At 41.2% G+C, this 16,746-nt stretch overlaps 1 protein-coding gene across 2 annotated transcripts in view; it reads right to left on the bottom strand.

Annotated features, from left to right (window-relative positions):
- The window catches only part of UBE4B (ubiquitination factor E4B), a 32,627-nt gene that overhangs the window by 5,281 nt on the left and 10,600 nt on the right, over nt 1–16,746 (bottom strand). The window contains exons 7-24 of one of the 2 annotated variants that reach the window (XM_054291829.1): nt 16,139–16,546; nt 15,163–15,276; nt 13,227–13,368; nt 12,629–12,729; nt 11,841–11,955; nt 10,210–10,293; nt 8,621–8,677; nt 8,143–8,259; nt 7,936–8,034; nt 7,380–7,493; nt 6,693–6,891; nt 6,336–6,474; nt 4,197–4,296; nt 3,361–3,488; nt 2,905–3,003; nt 2,283–2,518; nt 1,447–1,573; nt 1,022–1,166 (exon numbers count right to left, since the gene is read on the bottom strand). In XM_054291829.1, coding sequence (XP_054147804.1) covers nt 1,022–1,166; nt 1,447–1,573; nt 2,283–2,518; nt 2,905–3,003; nt 3,361–3,488; nt 4,197–4,296; nt 6,336–6,474; nt 6,693–6,891; nt 7,380–7,493; nt 7,936–8,034; nt 8,143–8,259; nt 8,621–8,677; nt 10,210–10,293; nt 11,841–11,955; nt 12,629–12,729; nt 13,227–13,368; nt 15,163–15,276; nt 16,139–16,546 — 2,524 coding nt within the window. The remainder of the gene's footprint in view (nt 1–1,021; nt 1,167–1,446; nt 1,574–2,282; nt 2,519–2,904; nt 3,004–3,360; nt 3,489–4,196; nt 4,297–6,335; nt 6,475–6,692; nt 6,892–7,379; nt 7,494–7,935; nt 8,035–8,142; nt 8,260–8,620; nt 8,678–10,209; nt 10,294–11,840; nt 11,956–12,628; nt 12,730–13,226; nt 13,369–15,162; nt 15,277–16,138; nt 16,547–16,746) is intronic. The other variant, XM_054291828.1, reaches the window with a different exon arrangement.

Raw genomic sequence — 16,746 nt, forward strand, 5'->3', positions numbered from 1 at the left:
ACCTCCTGCACCCACCAAAGCCTTCCAGCACAGTGCCAGACAGTAATTCCAATAGAGATGTGGGACATCCTTTAGTCTAAGGTACAGCTGCTCACTTTTATTACCTAGTACTAATGTCTGCATCAATTTTCCAGAATTCTGCAACACTAGAGAATGAATGCAAACAGCATAACAAGCCCCTCTGGTTATTGAGTTTGTTTACATCCTCTAACTGCTCCTCACAGCTGCAGAACTGGGTTATGCTTCCCTTCCATCCAAATGCCAATACTTCAAAACCAGCTTGGGATCTGAGAGTCAAATGAAGCTCTCTCTAATTCCCTCTAATTTATGCACCATTATAAATAATAAACACTCCCCAGTGGAACAATCTGTAGATGATGTACCAGCTCATTTTGTAACTACAGTAATGGCTTTACCTTGCTGGTAGGCACAGACAGGAAGAAAGGCTTCCGAAGAGCACACCAGAATATGTTTAACAAACAAGATTTTTATAGCTTTTCCTTTTGTACCTTTTCTTTTTTTAAATCAATAACCTTAAAATAGAAATACCTGACATTGGTGGGTGAACACACACAATTACTGTTTAATCAGGTCAAACTCTGAGGTACAGGACTATAACTGTCTGCATCAAATCTACCAAGGACCAAGGCATTAACAGAGTAAAAGCTTCTATTCCTTGAAGTCAATTCAACTGGCGAGCATCTTCCCAAAACTCCTTCAGGAAGGTTAAAGTCTCAGTTTCTCCACTTAGAATTAAGTGCACAGTAATTTGAAACTTCATACTATTTCTACTTCACACCACTCTCTTTGCCAGCCACAACATAACTAGGCAGAATGATGGGTTTTTTGCAGAATGTCATCCTGAGTGACCATGGCCATACTGGTAGCCAGAAAAAGGATTGAGAACTGCTCCTCACAAGCAGCTCTTTGGTGCTGCCCCTTATAAAAAAGCTTTTTTAATGGTCTTGTATTGAAGAATTAAAAATAAGTAAAGGGCACTTTGAAAAACAGCTCTGTTCACCCTGGGCAGCAGGTCCCATTGCTCTTTATTCTTCATCTCCTCTTGCACTTCATGGATACGTTTGAGGGACTCCAGACTCTCATCCAGCAAGAAAGTTGTGTCATTTATCAGCATGTTGATGTAGCGAACAAACTGCTTCCCAGAGCTGAAAACATGGAAACACAGGTATCACAGCAGAGCAGGTGGGTGTGCACAGCTGCAAGCCCAGCAGCACTGCTGCACTGCACATTTCCAACAAGGAGCCCATTCCCCAAGCCAAGCTGACTGTGGAGTCCAGAGCTCAGTTTAGAGACACTCCAGTTGCACTGGAAGGGGCTGCCATGTAAAATACAAGGGAAAGCAGCATCACCCAATGGCAGTGACTCCTCAGGCCCTGCCTGAGCAGCCTGCACGGCTGAAGCTGCCTCACACCACCTCTTACTCACTTGAACTCTTCCATAAATGTACCATGGTGAGCTATGTTCTGCCAGAGGCTTTTGAAAATGGTGCTGATGTGGTAGCGGATTGTAAACTTGTCATAGAACTCGCTAGTGGCTCCGGTGTGTTCCACATCTGGAAAAGAGGACAGATCCCAAAACCTTCCCACCGGGATTCACTGGCAACACACCTCTCCCTACTGCCTCCAATGTGATGAGCTTCAAGCACCCAGGGAAACATTAAGGGATGAAATTAAATTCCTGTTCAGAAGTCTCCATCTTTAGAAGAAGCAGCACTATCCATTTTCTAATCTAGACCCAACCTCATTTCGGAAGAAAAACCCCCAGAAACCAAAACATTCTGCTCTATTCAACTCTGCACTTCATCCCAGAGTCTAAAATCTCACTAAGAAAATTCTGGGTACCCTACAAAAATACTTGTTTTTGTTATGGGTGCAAAAACTCTTCTGAAACATCCAAATCTACAGGACTAGCAAAACTACAGCGAGGAGTTTTAAAATCCTAATATTCTTTCAGAAGCAAAGCAAAGAAAAAGCTTTAATTTTGGAATCTGAAGACCAGAATAGCAATTGTCACATCAATTCACACTGCTGGACTTGTCAGTGCACAACAGCTTGTGACAGGACTGGAATTCTCAGGGTTCCATCTAGTGCTAGTTCCCCCAGTTCCTGAGCATACAGCCTCATCTTCACAGGACTCAAGATCTATTGGGTTTTTTTTTGTTTTGGTTTGTTTGGGTTTTTTCAAACAGTTACAACAGCCAACAGAACCTTTGGGCTTAGAATACTATTGTGCACTCAGTGAGCTACAGACAAAGCACTTACCCGTGTAAAACTTCATCAAGGAGGGGACTAACAATTTAGTGGAGAGAGGGTGATTCTCAATCATTTCAAAGAACTTCTGTGTGCGGGGCTGCACAGCTGGATTTGTCATGAACATCACTTCCACCAGCTTGGCTACTAAGTAAGGATTTCGGATGTAGTTCTGGTTGCACAGCATCACAACGAGGAACATCACTATGTCCTGAGTACAGGGCTCATACAGCACCTGAGGAGCATATCTGGAAACAGGAAACCTAAATTAAAAACCCCAACCCTCATGTTCTACTTCAAGATATGGCTTTAAAAAGTATTATTCTAGTGATGATTTAACATATCACAAGATCAAAAGGTCTCACTGAAAACCATAAAGAAAATTCCTGGGGAGAGAACAAAAAAATTTTCAACTTTCTTCCAAGACAAATCTAGTTTAGAAGGGACTGTGGAGCCATCTATGGATTACAGCTGCAGCAACGCTGCCATGCCATAACCTCATGGCTGCATTAACAACCAGAACATTAACTGCAGATAGTCAGAAAACTACTTTTGCCCCCTCCATTTATGCATGTGCCACCTGCTAAAGGGACAAGTGGCCTTACAAGTTTCCTTCAAAGATAACTTTACTTACTGTACAATAAAAAATAAAAATTCAGCAACATCTTCCACATAAAACTCTGGCAATGATGCAAATACTTTCGGAACCTCAGGAGTTAAAGGCAATTTTATGCTGTAAAACAGAAGAGACAACAAACAGGACAGTAAACCAGCAGGGTTAAGCAGAAAGTGTCACGTGCTCACTTATGGAATCCTTCCATGGGAGCCCTTTATAAGAATCAGAGCCTGACTTTTCAGAGCTCCATGTTAGTACTTAAGGGTACCGAACATACCTGAGGGGGCCCCCAAACCCAAGTGAACATTAAACTCTGAATAACAGAAATATTCCATGCAAGGATGCATGTCACCAACCCATAACAATGCAGACACTGTAAGTAAAACTAATTCTAGAGCTGCTCAATTCAGTGAGCAATCCAGCAGGATCTGACATATCTTTGATCCAACTTACCCAGATAAACCTGACACTCACTTGGGATAGGCAGGGTCAAGAATGCGAAGCATCAGCTGAATCACCATGCCATAGAAATTCAGGCATCTCCTGAGGAAGTTTTCATCCAGCAAACCAGCATCTGCACAAGCCTTACACCTCACCAGTTTCTGCAGAACATGCGCACAAAAATTAATCCAGGGCAAGACAGCATAAAGGAATGTGAAGCCTCTTCAAGATAATCAATATATCTGTGAATCACAACAATTAAACAGTGGTCTCTTCTTACAATACACTCTTATTTCAAGAAAATAGGGCCCCAACACAGCAAGTAAAATACAATTTAGAGTTGCAGGGACAGATGTGCCTTTCACAAACTTTATCAGAACAATGAAAGAAGTAACAAATGTATCCAAATGGGAAAATGTGTGATTAAAGCATTTTGGTGCTACAGCTCAAAAAATTTGAGCCAATTTCTTTGAGGAAGATCTAAATAGAACAGGCCTACAAAAAACAGAGCAACCCAACTTACTCATCTTTGCAGGAATTCTGTGTGAGATCAGTGACTTGAGAGTTCCTACTTGTGCATGGACTGTGCACCCACAGCTACTCCTGGACAAAGCCCAGTCCCTTTGCTTGGTCTCTTTCCAATTAAAATACACAGCATTTTCTTATTGGTGTTACTTTGAATCTCAAATTCACCCCTGATGTTATATTCTGTCATGACCACATTCCAGTGCAGCCCTCCCAGGGGTCAGAGGTTCAAACCCACTATTCTCAAGCAGCATAAGAGAGAAGCTGTACATAAACACTGGGACACAAAGTCAACACACACGGGCCACAGAAGGGTTTGGCTGAGAACTGAATCACTTACAGACCTTGAGCTGTGTCTTGCACCTTTTCAGCATCTCTCGATGCCTGGTGGCCAGAGGAGAATCCTTCCACTGACTTTCATTGTTTTTCAAATCTTCAACAGTCCTGAAAACCAGATGCAGGAACTGGTTATCATGAGAGAGGGGAAATGTGCTGCCAGCACAAGGCATTTCACTGACTTATCTGCTAAAAACCAATGAAATGCAGAGAAATGGGGAAAAAAAGCTGATAATTTTCAAAGAAATTATCTATCATCATAGCAAGAGAAATAAGTTGCTTTTGTAAATGCAGACTGAACATCTGCACAGCCAGAACTCAGAGGCACCACATACACTATCTCCAACACCTATAGAAATTAAACCTTAACACAAGGAAAAGATGGTTCCATTAATGAGACAGAGAGTTCATTCATCTTCTGGTACCAAAAAGGAAACTGGAAGACAAAATCAGCTAAGGAAGAAAGAGGTGCCCAGCAGAAAGTCTTGTTAGAAATAAGAAAGTTGCAGGTCTATATCCTGTGTATCTTCTCCCTTTCTACTATTGCAAATGATTTCTTTTGAGTTTTGTTCTACACTTCTCATGCTCCACTCCCAAGAAAACCCAGGCTTGAAGGGGAATTCAGTATGTGAACAGTCCATATTCTCCCTGTTGGTGTAAGGACCAGAAGGCCAAGGGGGTTGATATTCCTCCCCTTCCTTACCCATTTTTTATGCTGCTCCACAGAAAAGAGAACTTAAATGTACATTTCACACACCATTTGCATTAAAAAAAAAAAAAATCTATGTATTCACATATCTTAATCCTTTTCAGGAAGTGCAGCTGATTAGAACAAAACTCATACACTGAACTGCAGGAATTCAGTCCCTTTTCATCCCTCCTCTAAACACAAATTCTCTTCCACATCAATCTCTGCCTACAGCCGACAAATATCCAATTTGTATGTGTAATTTCTTTACTAACAAGATCTAAAGATGTTTCCAGTGTTGCAAGCAGCAATGCAATTCATGGAAAAGGCTGAAGCCTGAGCTCCTACTGCTGTCAGGAAAGCCAAGAGCTCTTCCCTCTGCACCAGGGACTGCTGCATCAGCAACTCCTGTGAAACAATTCTAAATAAGGAAAAAGCAGCAATTCCTTTTTCGAGCCAACATATGGCTTTTTACAAGTAATCCACAGGCTGTTTATAGGAAAATACTTTTTCCTTTAACATATACTGACTCTTCCTGCTCTGCTCTCTGCTGCTTCCCAGGTTCTTGGCCTGCATATGCTTTAAAAATGAAACCATTTCAAATGCAGTCCAAAAATCCTGTAATGAACTCATGGCATTACTGCCAAGGAACATTTACCAAATTGCAGTGAGTGCAATTATAAACAATGGAAAATACTGATGATACAAAATCTGTTCTAATTTTAACAGAGTATTCTTCAAGGTTTAGCAACTGTAAAAGTGTATTTGAGCTTATGCCAAGAGAAATGGAAAACAGGAGTATCTTCATGTTAACACCATAATGTATTTATCATTTTTAAAACAGTAAACCATATGCTGAATTACATGTAGATAACAATATTAGGAGTTCACTGCTGAAGGCTTCTTTCCCCCTGTCCTGAGAGTATGACAAATTCTCCTGTCTCAGAAGTTGAGGGGAAAAAGCTAAATATCTTCTGGGATGTTCAAAACAGCTCAGGCACAACTCACAGTGTCTGGTTTCTGAAATCACAAGTCACCTGCACAGTGACCTGGTTATCAGCCCCAGAACCTGACACACACTCCTCCAGCTCTGCCAGAGAGCCCGAGGCACTGATGCCCACACCCTGCCAACCACACCACAGATTAGTTATAATGAACAGTGGTAAGAGTGTCATGAATCCTAAAATGTTCTGAAGAGAGTTATCTTTTAAATAGCATGGTCTTCTCACCAACTTGAGCTGCCTCGTGTAACCAACACCCTCCATCTCACTGTTATCTGAATTCCTGATTCAAGCCACAATCCCTCAATACCCCAAAATGCCCAAGGGCCAAAAGCAGCAGAGAACAGAAAGCCGAGGGGGTCTGCACCCAGCACCAGTTTCACCTGGATTGTTACTGTAATTTCCTGCAGATTATCCAATTCCTGCCCTGCTGGCAGCACCCCCAGCCCAGTGCCCACCTGTTGAGCTCCCTGATGGCGCGCAGCCTGCGGATGTAGCGGCGGCAGCTGGGCAGGATGGACAGGTGGTGGGCGTGCAGGGTGAGGAAGAAACATTCCGTTGGGAATTTCGGCTCAGAAAACAGAGACGGGTCCCTGTCTGAAAAACAAAAGCAGTACAAGAGAACAAATTCAAAAATTAACTGCCTTGTCTAGGGTGAGACCTCAGATTCAACTTTCCTTAAAATGAGGAAAAGCAGACAGCATCAAGAAAAGGGATTTAGGAAAAGGGAATTCTTTGCTGGAATCAAGTACTTCCATGTACCCCCATATCAGAAGGCACAGTAATGCTTAACATATCTCAGTAAGAGTACTAACAAAGTTCAGCAATCCAGGCTGCAACCTCCTCCATTGTTGCTTTCACTCTTGTCTCATCTGTGGGAAGCTCGATTCGACACCTGGGATGGAATATGTACATGGGATCAACCGTTTCCAGCTTTATCTTCGTACTCAGCTGCTGCAGTACCCAGAGGAAGTTGAGCATGAAGCCATCTGTGGACACCAAACGATCGTCTGTCTGTGGGGTGAGAAAGCAAAGGGCTGAGGACGTGAGCTGAGAAGCACAGGGGGATGTACAATGCCAAAATCCCACCCCTGTGGTATCACTGGAGCCAGGCTGTGCTGTATCTGTGCTGCTCCTCTTACAGACACCACACAAAGCCCAGCGCTTCACCAGCTGGGAAAGCAGAGTGCTAAACACAGTCAATTGGAACGATGCCCTCAGAAATGGGGCAGGGCAAGCACAAAGCTTTGAACATGTACTACAGAAGCCCTGTTAATGAAGTGACATCTCAGCTCTAAGAGAGGAAATCAACTGTTAGAATAGGTAAAACAGATGAATTTCAGAAATAGAAAATGTATTGCAACAAAGAAGACAGGGCTTCTTGCCTGTGGTAGCAGGCACTCAAAATTCTTTTGTCCTCCATTCCAGACCACCACTGCATGAGCCATGTAGTGCTATTTGTGGCTGGATGAATCACAAGAAGAGCATTTCCCTTTATTTACCTGCATTTGGGCCTTTTTCATGTTGGCATTGACCACAGCTGCCATGTAGCTGAGAGCTGCCTCCCGGGTGTCCCCGTTCAGCAGGACACTGTGCAGGATCTTGAACAGCTCTTGCTGCAATTGCAAACAAACACCTCTCAGCACCACAGTCCTGCCTGCTGCCTGTCTGGATTTTTATGTTGTACAAAATTCAGTAAAACTTCTGCTACAGTCTTATCACCACCTTTATATGCATATGTTAGTCATGACATTAGTTAAACCAAAGATGTAAATACAAGAGTAGTGCAACACACTACTAACACAGTATGTACTTACTCAACCTTTAACATGATCTGTAACTCATGACTAACTGAGCTGATATTTTCTGAATTGGCATACAGCCTTAGAGAAATAGTCCTAGCACTCTAATTTTTTCCCCAATTCATTTCAGCCATGTCCTGAAAGGTTCGTGGTTTAAGACAGAAGCTAATTTTTTTAGATTATATTCTTCATCTATGTCAAGACCAAAAAAACCCACATATTATGCTTTTTTTTTTTTAAGAATAAGAATACTTACCCTTGCTAATTCCAGGTAATGTTGCAAAGACTGGCTAACAACCCGGGTGTTCTCAAGAGTAATGGCAGGCCCTGAGAAGTACTTTTCAACTACTTTGTTCTGAAAGTAAGATGAATATTGGGAAACATATTGAAATGTTCTGGGTAAGTAAAAAACCCCTCACAACAAAAGAACCCCACCACATCAGCATCCTTCTGTGACACTTACATCATCTTCAGCAAAGACAGACAGACTGAAGAAGGCTCCAAGGTAGGAAAGTCTTTGCAGTTCTCTTCCTGCACCTGGGCTTAAAGATTTAGGCAACCACAAGGGCAAAGAGACAACCTAAAAATAGGAGAAACAGCAAGTTCTTCAAAGCTGCTGTGTCAGCCATCCTGCTTTGTCCCCTTCCAGTATCTGCCACACAGCCTCCAACCTCCAACACTCAGTGATGCTGATGGCAAAATGGAACCATCTCCTCAGTATTCCAGCAGCCCAAGCAACTCGTGTTTGTCCCAGTTTTAATAAATTCTCAGGGTAAAGGACTCCCTCTACCAGCTTAATTTAAACTATTGTTTGTCATGAGAGGCTCCAGTAGCTCTTGATTAGAGTTCTGGAGAGCATTATCAACAGGGACTGTACAACATCACCAAAATAAGCTAAATGGTTCTTTTAACTAGAAAAAACTCAAACTGGAGACACTCACCAAACTGCACATGGGGTGTGTTTTCCCAAACTTGATTTCACAAAGTTCGCATAGTGCCTATAAAGAAATCCCAGTAAAAATTACTTTTTTGAGTAATTCTTAAGTAACCTGTCTGCAACAAACAAGCTTACTATGACAGACTGCTGAAAGAGCAGAAGCTTTCTCACTTGATCAGTGGAAAAGCTTCACAATCACAGTGAAGATGTCCAAAGAGAGCTAAAGCACATCCTGCTCCCATTTTAGCTTTTACATCTGCTCCAAGTCATTTTAAAAGAGCCAACATGTCTCACAGGATAACAAATTATTGCACTTATTTCAAAGATTAGCTGTGCAAATTGTTGTTTGCTCAGAACATGACAATGCCTGTGCTGGACTCCTGACCTGCCCCATTAAAACCAGTGACAATAATAAATAGAGCAATTGTTTAATCCATACACCAAGGCCTTTGTCTTCTGAATCAGAGTGGAAAAACGTCAAATGAACACAGAACCCAGGAACAAAGAATCCTATCCAAGATCTCCAGCTCACTTTCAACTGCAGCACAGAAAGAAGCAAGCAGCCACAACAGAGATTTCTGGAAACACAAAGATCCTGCTGGGTCCCACTTGTCCTGGGTTACACGTTCTCAGTCCTCAACTGCACTACAGTGAGTGACTGCTATTCCATCCTTTTGTTGCACACTGTGCCAACTAGAGATAAGGAAAACACAGACTCATTTTCAAGTAGTCCTTCTTTCCAGCCAACAAACAAAAAAGCAGGAAAACACAAAGCCAGAAAAAAGAAAAATTAATGTTTTTTGCCAAGTAACAGAGTTACTCAATCAGTTTGATTTGCAGCACCCTAGTCCAGCTGATTACCATAAGTACAAATTAAACCTGAGATTTAACAGCCATTTTGGTGTCATACACTGAAGATCCTAAAAGGATCCGAAGGTGTTAAGTTGACAAAGCTCAATTTACCAAGAATCCAGCTTGCTCCTTGGTGGCCAAACACATTTTGCAAAAGACTGGTTTGTTTTGTCAATAAAAACAGTAGGAGGGAAGCAGACCTAGGACTAAAGTAGGAATTTTAAAAAGACTAAAAATAACCCCCTCAGCATTTCAGCCAGGGAATATTAAGATATTTTTCTCAGTAGACAGATTCCAATTCAAATAATTTGGGGTTTAATGCAACCTATTTGAATTTCCTCACATATAAAAGTTGAGTCTAAACATAGAGTAGTATGGATATTGGGTGTTATTCTCCAGAGTTAAACCGAGAGAAGTTTATTGGGATTTTATAACCCTCCACAGTATTGTGCACGATGACATCCATATATTTGATAATTTTATATAAAGCAATACACACAAACATTTGAGTAGTCCACTATACAAGCAGTCTTCATTAAGCTTAAGACATTATTGGCCTCACACTCTACTGAATTTTTCATGTTCCTTACACATCTCATGCCCCATTAATCTTCTGACAGAGTTTAATAGCAATCCACTAACCAAAAAGAATCCCCAAAATGTTGAAGTGTTATCTTGCTTAGAATCTGCGTGTTATCAGTGAACATAAAGAAACTGCTTCTAGAAATGGACAGTCCTTACCATAAGGGGATATTTAAAATTGTCACTATCGAGGGAGCACTCTTTGGAAGCCACAGCCAGGCCTTGTAAGATGGGAATAAAGATCTGTAAAAACACAAGTAAATTACTTTACTCAAGAACAGGAAACAATCAAATTACTCTACTGCCATACAAAGCATGAAATGTCTGCTCATTCTTCAAATAGTGCAACTTACACAAAACAAAAACTGTTTGGTTATTTTTTCATTTGTATCAGTTAAGCCCAAAGGCTCCAGAGAGTATTCAAAGCTAAAACCCAACTTGTTTGCTGTAGTCTAAGCAATGGGCTGTTGCTCCATTGAGTTCCCTGCATCATCTCTGCAAGCAAATTCCCTGTGTGCTGTAGACACAAATGAGAGCACGGGTTCTGTACAGGTGTCCCACAACCTACTGCCCAAATGGGGAATAATTTATTTGTCTGTACACTTGGGGCAATAATACAGCTCTAATTCTGCATGATGTGTAAGTGGGTAAAGATAATAAGCAGCAGTCAAGGGTTGTTAGGAAAGAGGAAGTGACTTGACAGGAACTTATTAATCAGAAGTAATTATACCCATTTAGTAAGTCCCAATCACACTGTTCTGACAACTACACCCTCACAAAATAAACCCATAGTAATTTTGCAACAACAACAACAGGAGTCCCACTGAATTTAAAGTATATTGTGTTGCTCCTGTGAAGAGACAAAAAATGTTATTAAAACATTCCAGGAAAGCACTGTACAGATGGCTACGTGCTTCAACCCCAGGAATGCTTCTCTTCTCCAGGACAGGACCTCTAACACTTTTACATCTGCTTTTTGTTCTCTACATGAACCTCTACTAACAGGAGTCCAGACAGAAACATAAATTATCAATAGTTACTTGCACTACACATAAAAATTATCTAATGTCATTCTTTGCAAAACCGGAAGGGTCAAATGCCATTTCAGAGGCCCCTTCAGTGCTAAATCAAATCTTACTATGGGAGTGCTAATTAGAGACAACGACACCCTTACAGATCTGCTTTACACTATACAGGCTAGAAGTTTAAGATACAAAACTAGCAATTACTTTTCATCTCAGTGAGCTACTCTGACACACAGAACAGACCATCTCATGTTTCTCAGTCACTTTCTCTGCAAATATGAAGAATTACTGGACTAGGATTTGTAAAGTGCTCTTAGCACCTTTCACACAAATTATTAAAGATGCAAAGAAGGGTAAAGATTGCAAGATGGCAAACACCATGAGTCTGAGTAAGATTACTGAAGATTGCTGTCTTAACACCTACATTTCTAGAAATTTCATACAAGAGAATGAAAACCAAGATCAATCTTGTAATATATGCTTGCACATTCCAAGTAGTCCACTCCTACATTAGTGTTGCTGCTTATTAGCAAATACACTTTTAATACTTAGAACCAGCAAATACTGAAAGTCAGTCTTTTTCACAAAATGCTAAATGAGTTAAAAAAAACCAAAACCAAACTCCAGTTGCTTTAACAAGCCAGTAGTCCTAGAGGTAATGGGTAGAGGACTACAAGACACTGACTAGATGTCTGGAAATCCACTCTCTTGGATACTGCAAATTACAAAACCATGTGCTAGAGCTATGTTTCACCGATGCCTTACCTGTTTGAACACCTCTTCATCCTGGTAAGTTGTTCTCACCAATTCTTGAATGAAGCCAAATGGGAGATTCCTACACAGCATATATGGTACCAGCAGAGACTGCTGCTGCAATGACCTTAATTTGTATTAAAAAAAAATAAAATCTGCTGATTATCTGCAGTAGTATTCACAAAAACGTCAGAGCAGTCACATGCAAGGATGTGTCTGCAAGCACATCAGCAATGTCTGGGTACACCTATTCCTTTCAGAAGTAACTCATCTTGTCTGCTCAAGTTACTTGGGGAAAGGTGCTGCTGCCAACATCACACCTCAGTTAACGAGGCTGGAAGGAAACAACAGCTTCTCTGTACTAATTGGTTGCTCCTTCTACCCCTTCTAATAAAAAAACCTCTTTGTTAAGCTCAATTGGTGAAGGAACAACATTTTTTTACATGGGTTTTTCCAGATTAAAAAAAACCTAACATCACTGTTTTCTGAATTAATGTAGTCATTACTTTTAACACCACCTTTAACTGCTTCCTAGCATTCTGAAAGAAGGGTCTCTTTTCTTCTCAGTCCCTGATCCCCCATTTAAACTGTCCACATCACCCTGGCTGGTTTCACCCAAATGCAGTTAGAAAGCACTCAAACTGCTCCCCAGCAACTCATCACTTGTAAAGCAACAAACTATTCCTCTGGCACAGAATTCTCCTGCTGCAACAACTGATCTTCATTCTCTTATCTAATCCTCAGAAGGAGAAAAGGACCCTGGGACAGCAACTCTCATGATTAAGAGCAGCTGGATTTACCTTGGCTGAGTTAAGGATCCCTGTAGCACCAAAGCAGCGTGTGAAATGCACTGGGATCTGATGTTGCTCAGTAACTGGCTAACTGTTGGCTGGCTACACATCTGATAAAAATAACTTTATTTTAGTACAAATCAGAAATTAAATACAGAACACACAGGAAAGAGCATAAATACATTTGTGCAGTATAAATGTAATATGCACGCTAAGATTAAAACTACTCCAGTTAAAATCTTCCAGATTATACATAAAAAGTGTTGGCTGGTTGTTTTTTCCCCAGAAGCAAAATTTTGGAGTAGAATACAGAACACTGACAGGGAGCCGCTGTCACAAAAACATTTTAACATGAAATAAACTTGGATAAAACGTAGTAGATCAAAAGGGGAAGGATGATCCCTAAGAGTGCTTATTTAAGAGATATAAAACATATGCATTACTCGAATTTGATGAATTAACAAGAGTCAAAGGGCCCCAATAAACTCAATAAATCTATTTCTACAACAAAGCCATCAAGAATATTATCGCCACCAACTTTCCCCACTAATGAGTCAGAGGTGTGTTTGTGACAGCACTGACACAATCTCACTCATGTGAAACATACCTTTGGTGCTTTTCTCTCCTCTATTCCAACCCTGTCAAAACACTCAATGAGGTAGTTCAGCATCTCTGTCTCCTTACAGTTTTCAATGGTGAAGTGGTCACTGCAGGAATCGGAAACACTCGAGCTGCCAGAGCCTCCCACACTTTAAAACACACAAAAAGCAGAAACAAAGCATTCAGTAGAGTTCTTCACTTGTGCACAGTCAAACAATTCATGAACACTCCTCTGCCAGTGCTCTGAACACTCCATCCCATCACACACAGGGCTCAGAGGTTTGGGTAATTTCTGTGATAATTCAAGATCATTTCATTTCAACTCAGTTCATTGCAGTTCAGTAAAATACATCATTTCATTAAGTAGCACAGCCTCAGTGGGGAAAAGAAAACACTGATATTGTAAACACAAAAACTAAACCCACAAAACCAAAACCATCCTTGAGATGAGAGGAATTGAATACAAAAGTGAGAACAGACTCACAATTCTCCATCTCAGACTTGTTATCTCTACAAAATTCTTCTCTACATAACAGCTTGACAAAGCTAATTAAAAATAACATCCTCATTTTACAGAAGAAACTAGAGACATGATATATTCACTTTATGCAAATGAAATCTAAAAACCAGCAATTACTTGGACGGTCTGCTGCAATTCTCAAAGAAAAGTCTGTGTACAGTCAGGATAGATTTGAATGAAGACCAATTTATAAGCCCCAGATCTTAAACTGGAAAATAAGAGTACTGGTTTCCTTAAATGCAGCTTTAAAAAAATATATTTTAAACTACAAACTGTCAGAACTGGAATTTCCTTTAAACTGTAAAATAATTTACATTACTATAATTGAGCCATACAAATCTATTGTGCAAACTTTACAGTCCAACCAATAAATCCAGGAAAGATTATTGCCGTTCACATGCTGAGCTACCAGATGCTAAGAAACACAACATTCTAATAGCAGCAATGTCTGTTTGCAGAGAGATGTTTTCAGTTATTCAATTAAAACTAACCCATGTAGAACACAGCTCTATTGAAATAGTGCTCAGTAACCACAAAACCATGCACATGGGGTTTTTTTAATAGTCTCTTTTTTAAACCTCTTGAATTCTCACATCCAGCTTAAAAAATACTCTTTTAAGAACAGAAATTTCTATGAAAACCTGCTAGTTCTACAGTCATTCTGCTAAAGGTTTCGCTGCAGCAATAACTCCAACTGTTCTGACACAAAGCTCATCCATGCTGCACACACATTGAATGCCTTGGTGTTTTCAGGGTGCCAGTTGTGCATAGTTGTACAGCCACTGTGTTTATGTTCTAACAACTTACTGCTGTCTGCAAAATGCCAGGACACAATAAACACACTAAACCTCAGAAGCACAGCAGAAATCCTGCCCAAAGCTTGGCAACTCAATCCAACATTTGGATTGAGTCAACAACAGGATAAAAACTAAACAAAACAGTGGGGAAAATAATCCTAAATTCCACATACACAAAGCCCTCCCACAGCTGTGTTATCAAGTTCATTCTCTTGAAATCAGACTGAAGTAGAAAAGAGGAGATGCTACTTGGAAGGTGCATGTTAACCCTTGCCCTCATTTTCCAGTTTTTTCATAGGAGAACATGCACAGGGCTTTAAAATTACAGCCATGGGCAAATACTGTTCCTTCTACTCATACAGCCCAAGAGAAGCTCCACTCAAACACCTCAGAACCACGTCCATTAGGCCTACAAGACTGTGTGATGAGCATTTCCCTTAGTCATGTCTCCAAAGGAGAGCTGACTGCACTCATTACCCGTGTTTACACACCAACCTAACGAGCCAGCCAAGTCACATCCTCAGCTTCAGTTGTTCCCCAAATTACTTTGAAGATCACTTGACACTACACAGGCTGTTAGTTCCTAAACAACCAAACATGCGGGTTACATTCTCTTTCTTCAATACCTGGACCCAAACTGGACACAAGAAAAATCATCGTCTTCATTTTCTTCATCACTACTGTCCTCAGACACATCAGAAACAGCAAGAAGGAGGAGGGAGAAAGGGTTGTCGTATAAACTACCACAACAAAAATGGAAAAGGCCATCAGATCATTTAAGCCAGAAGAAAAAGTAAATGGTAGCTTTTCTTTTTAGGTCTGTCAAAAATCACCTTCTCTAAACGTGCAGACAACAGGTAACTCCACGTTAGTAAAACCAGGACCATACTAACATGCTTTGTTACACTACTACAAGTTGTTCTGGTATCATAAACACCACACATTTACAACCTGAAAATTGAAAAAGAACTTTTGAGACCAAATAAAAATTATGTCTAAACTGGAATGTTTAGACATGACTGAATAATAAATACTACATTTCAAAGCTAATGACTTTAAAGCTGTGGTCTCAAAACCATGTGTCTTTGCTTCTCCCTCCTGCAGGAACAAGGGATTCCAGGAACAGCCAAGAGAGGAAAAGCAGTGGTACTTAGCCTGGCATTCTGAAATATGCTGATCTCTAATTTTAATCTATGTACCAGGGAATCAAATCCAACCCAGTCCAGCAAGTAGCAGCATTCAACAAATTAACTAAGGCCCTACTGAGAAAACTGATTTTGGAGCAGGAGTTTTATGTGGTTTACCATCCAACAGCAGCAACTGAACTATAAGAAAGCTTATAGTTTAACTGAAATGGATCTACCAAGAGGAAGAAATTAAAACCATACTGCTACCTTTAAAGTAATTACATCACACCTCAAATGCACACAAGCAGGTCAAAGACACCCGGTTAGCAAGTCAAGGTATTAGCACAAAGCCAAACGCAAAATCAACTCGGGGTGAGTAGGGTGAGCTCAGCACAAACACGAGTTCTTCCATCCTGCAGGCCGATGCCACACCCTGCAGGGCACACAGCAAACACACTCTGCTCTTGAGCAATACCTAGGAGGAATCCTGCTCTGTAAGGAAGGACGCCTGCGCAAGGCACCGGGCGAAGCAGTAAACAAAGGTGGGCCCGTGGCTGTGGGCCTGTGTCTGGAAGTGATGACTGGCACGGCTGCAGGGCCAGCAGCCACGGCTGGAGGACTTGGAGAGCTAGATGGGATGGAAACGCTCGGGGAGCGCGGGGCAGCGGCAGCGGAGGCTCCGGGATGCGCCACGGGGTAGGGGCGGTACCGCGGGGAGCACGGCTGTGTCCACGAGGGGCTGGCTGCTGCCACCTGAGAGCTGGCAGAAATGGGAGCCACTGCTGGGGTGGCAACTGAACTGGCTGGTGGGGTAAGAGATGAACCAGTCATTGGTACATAGCTTGTGAAATTGGTAGGAGGAGCTGGACTAGTCCCATAGAGACTAAACCAGTTACAGGGGGGAAAAAGAAAAAAAAAAAAGCAACAATTTAGGATATGCAGGAAAAGGGTGAAAAAGATAAAATGAGCAAGAGAAGTTCTTGCCCTTCTGATGACTCTTCAGCAATATTTTTGCAGCTCACACACATTATTCTTTTCTACTGTTGTTCAATAAAACTACGTCACAATCTACACACTTTTAAA

This window comes from Melozone crissalis, unplaced genomic scaffold (genome assembly GCF_028551555.1).
Source record: "Melozone crissalis strain CALT ecotype California unplaced genomic scaffold, PUWL_Pcris_2 ptg000107l_1, whole genome shotgun sequence".
Lineage (NCBI taxonomy): Eukaryota > Metazoa > Chordata > Aves > Passeriformes > Passerellidae > Melozone > Melozone crissalis.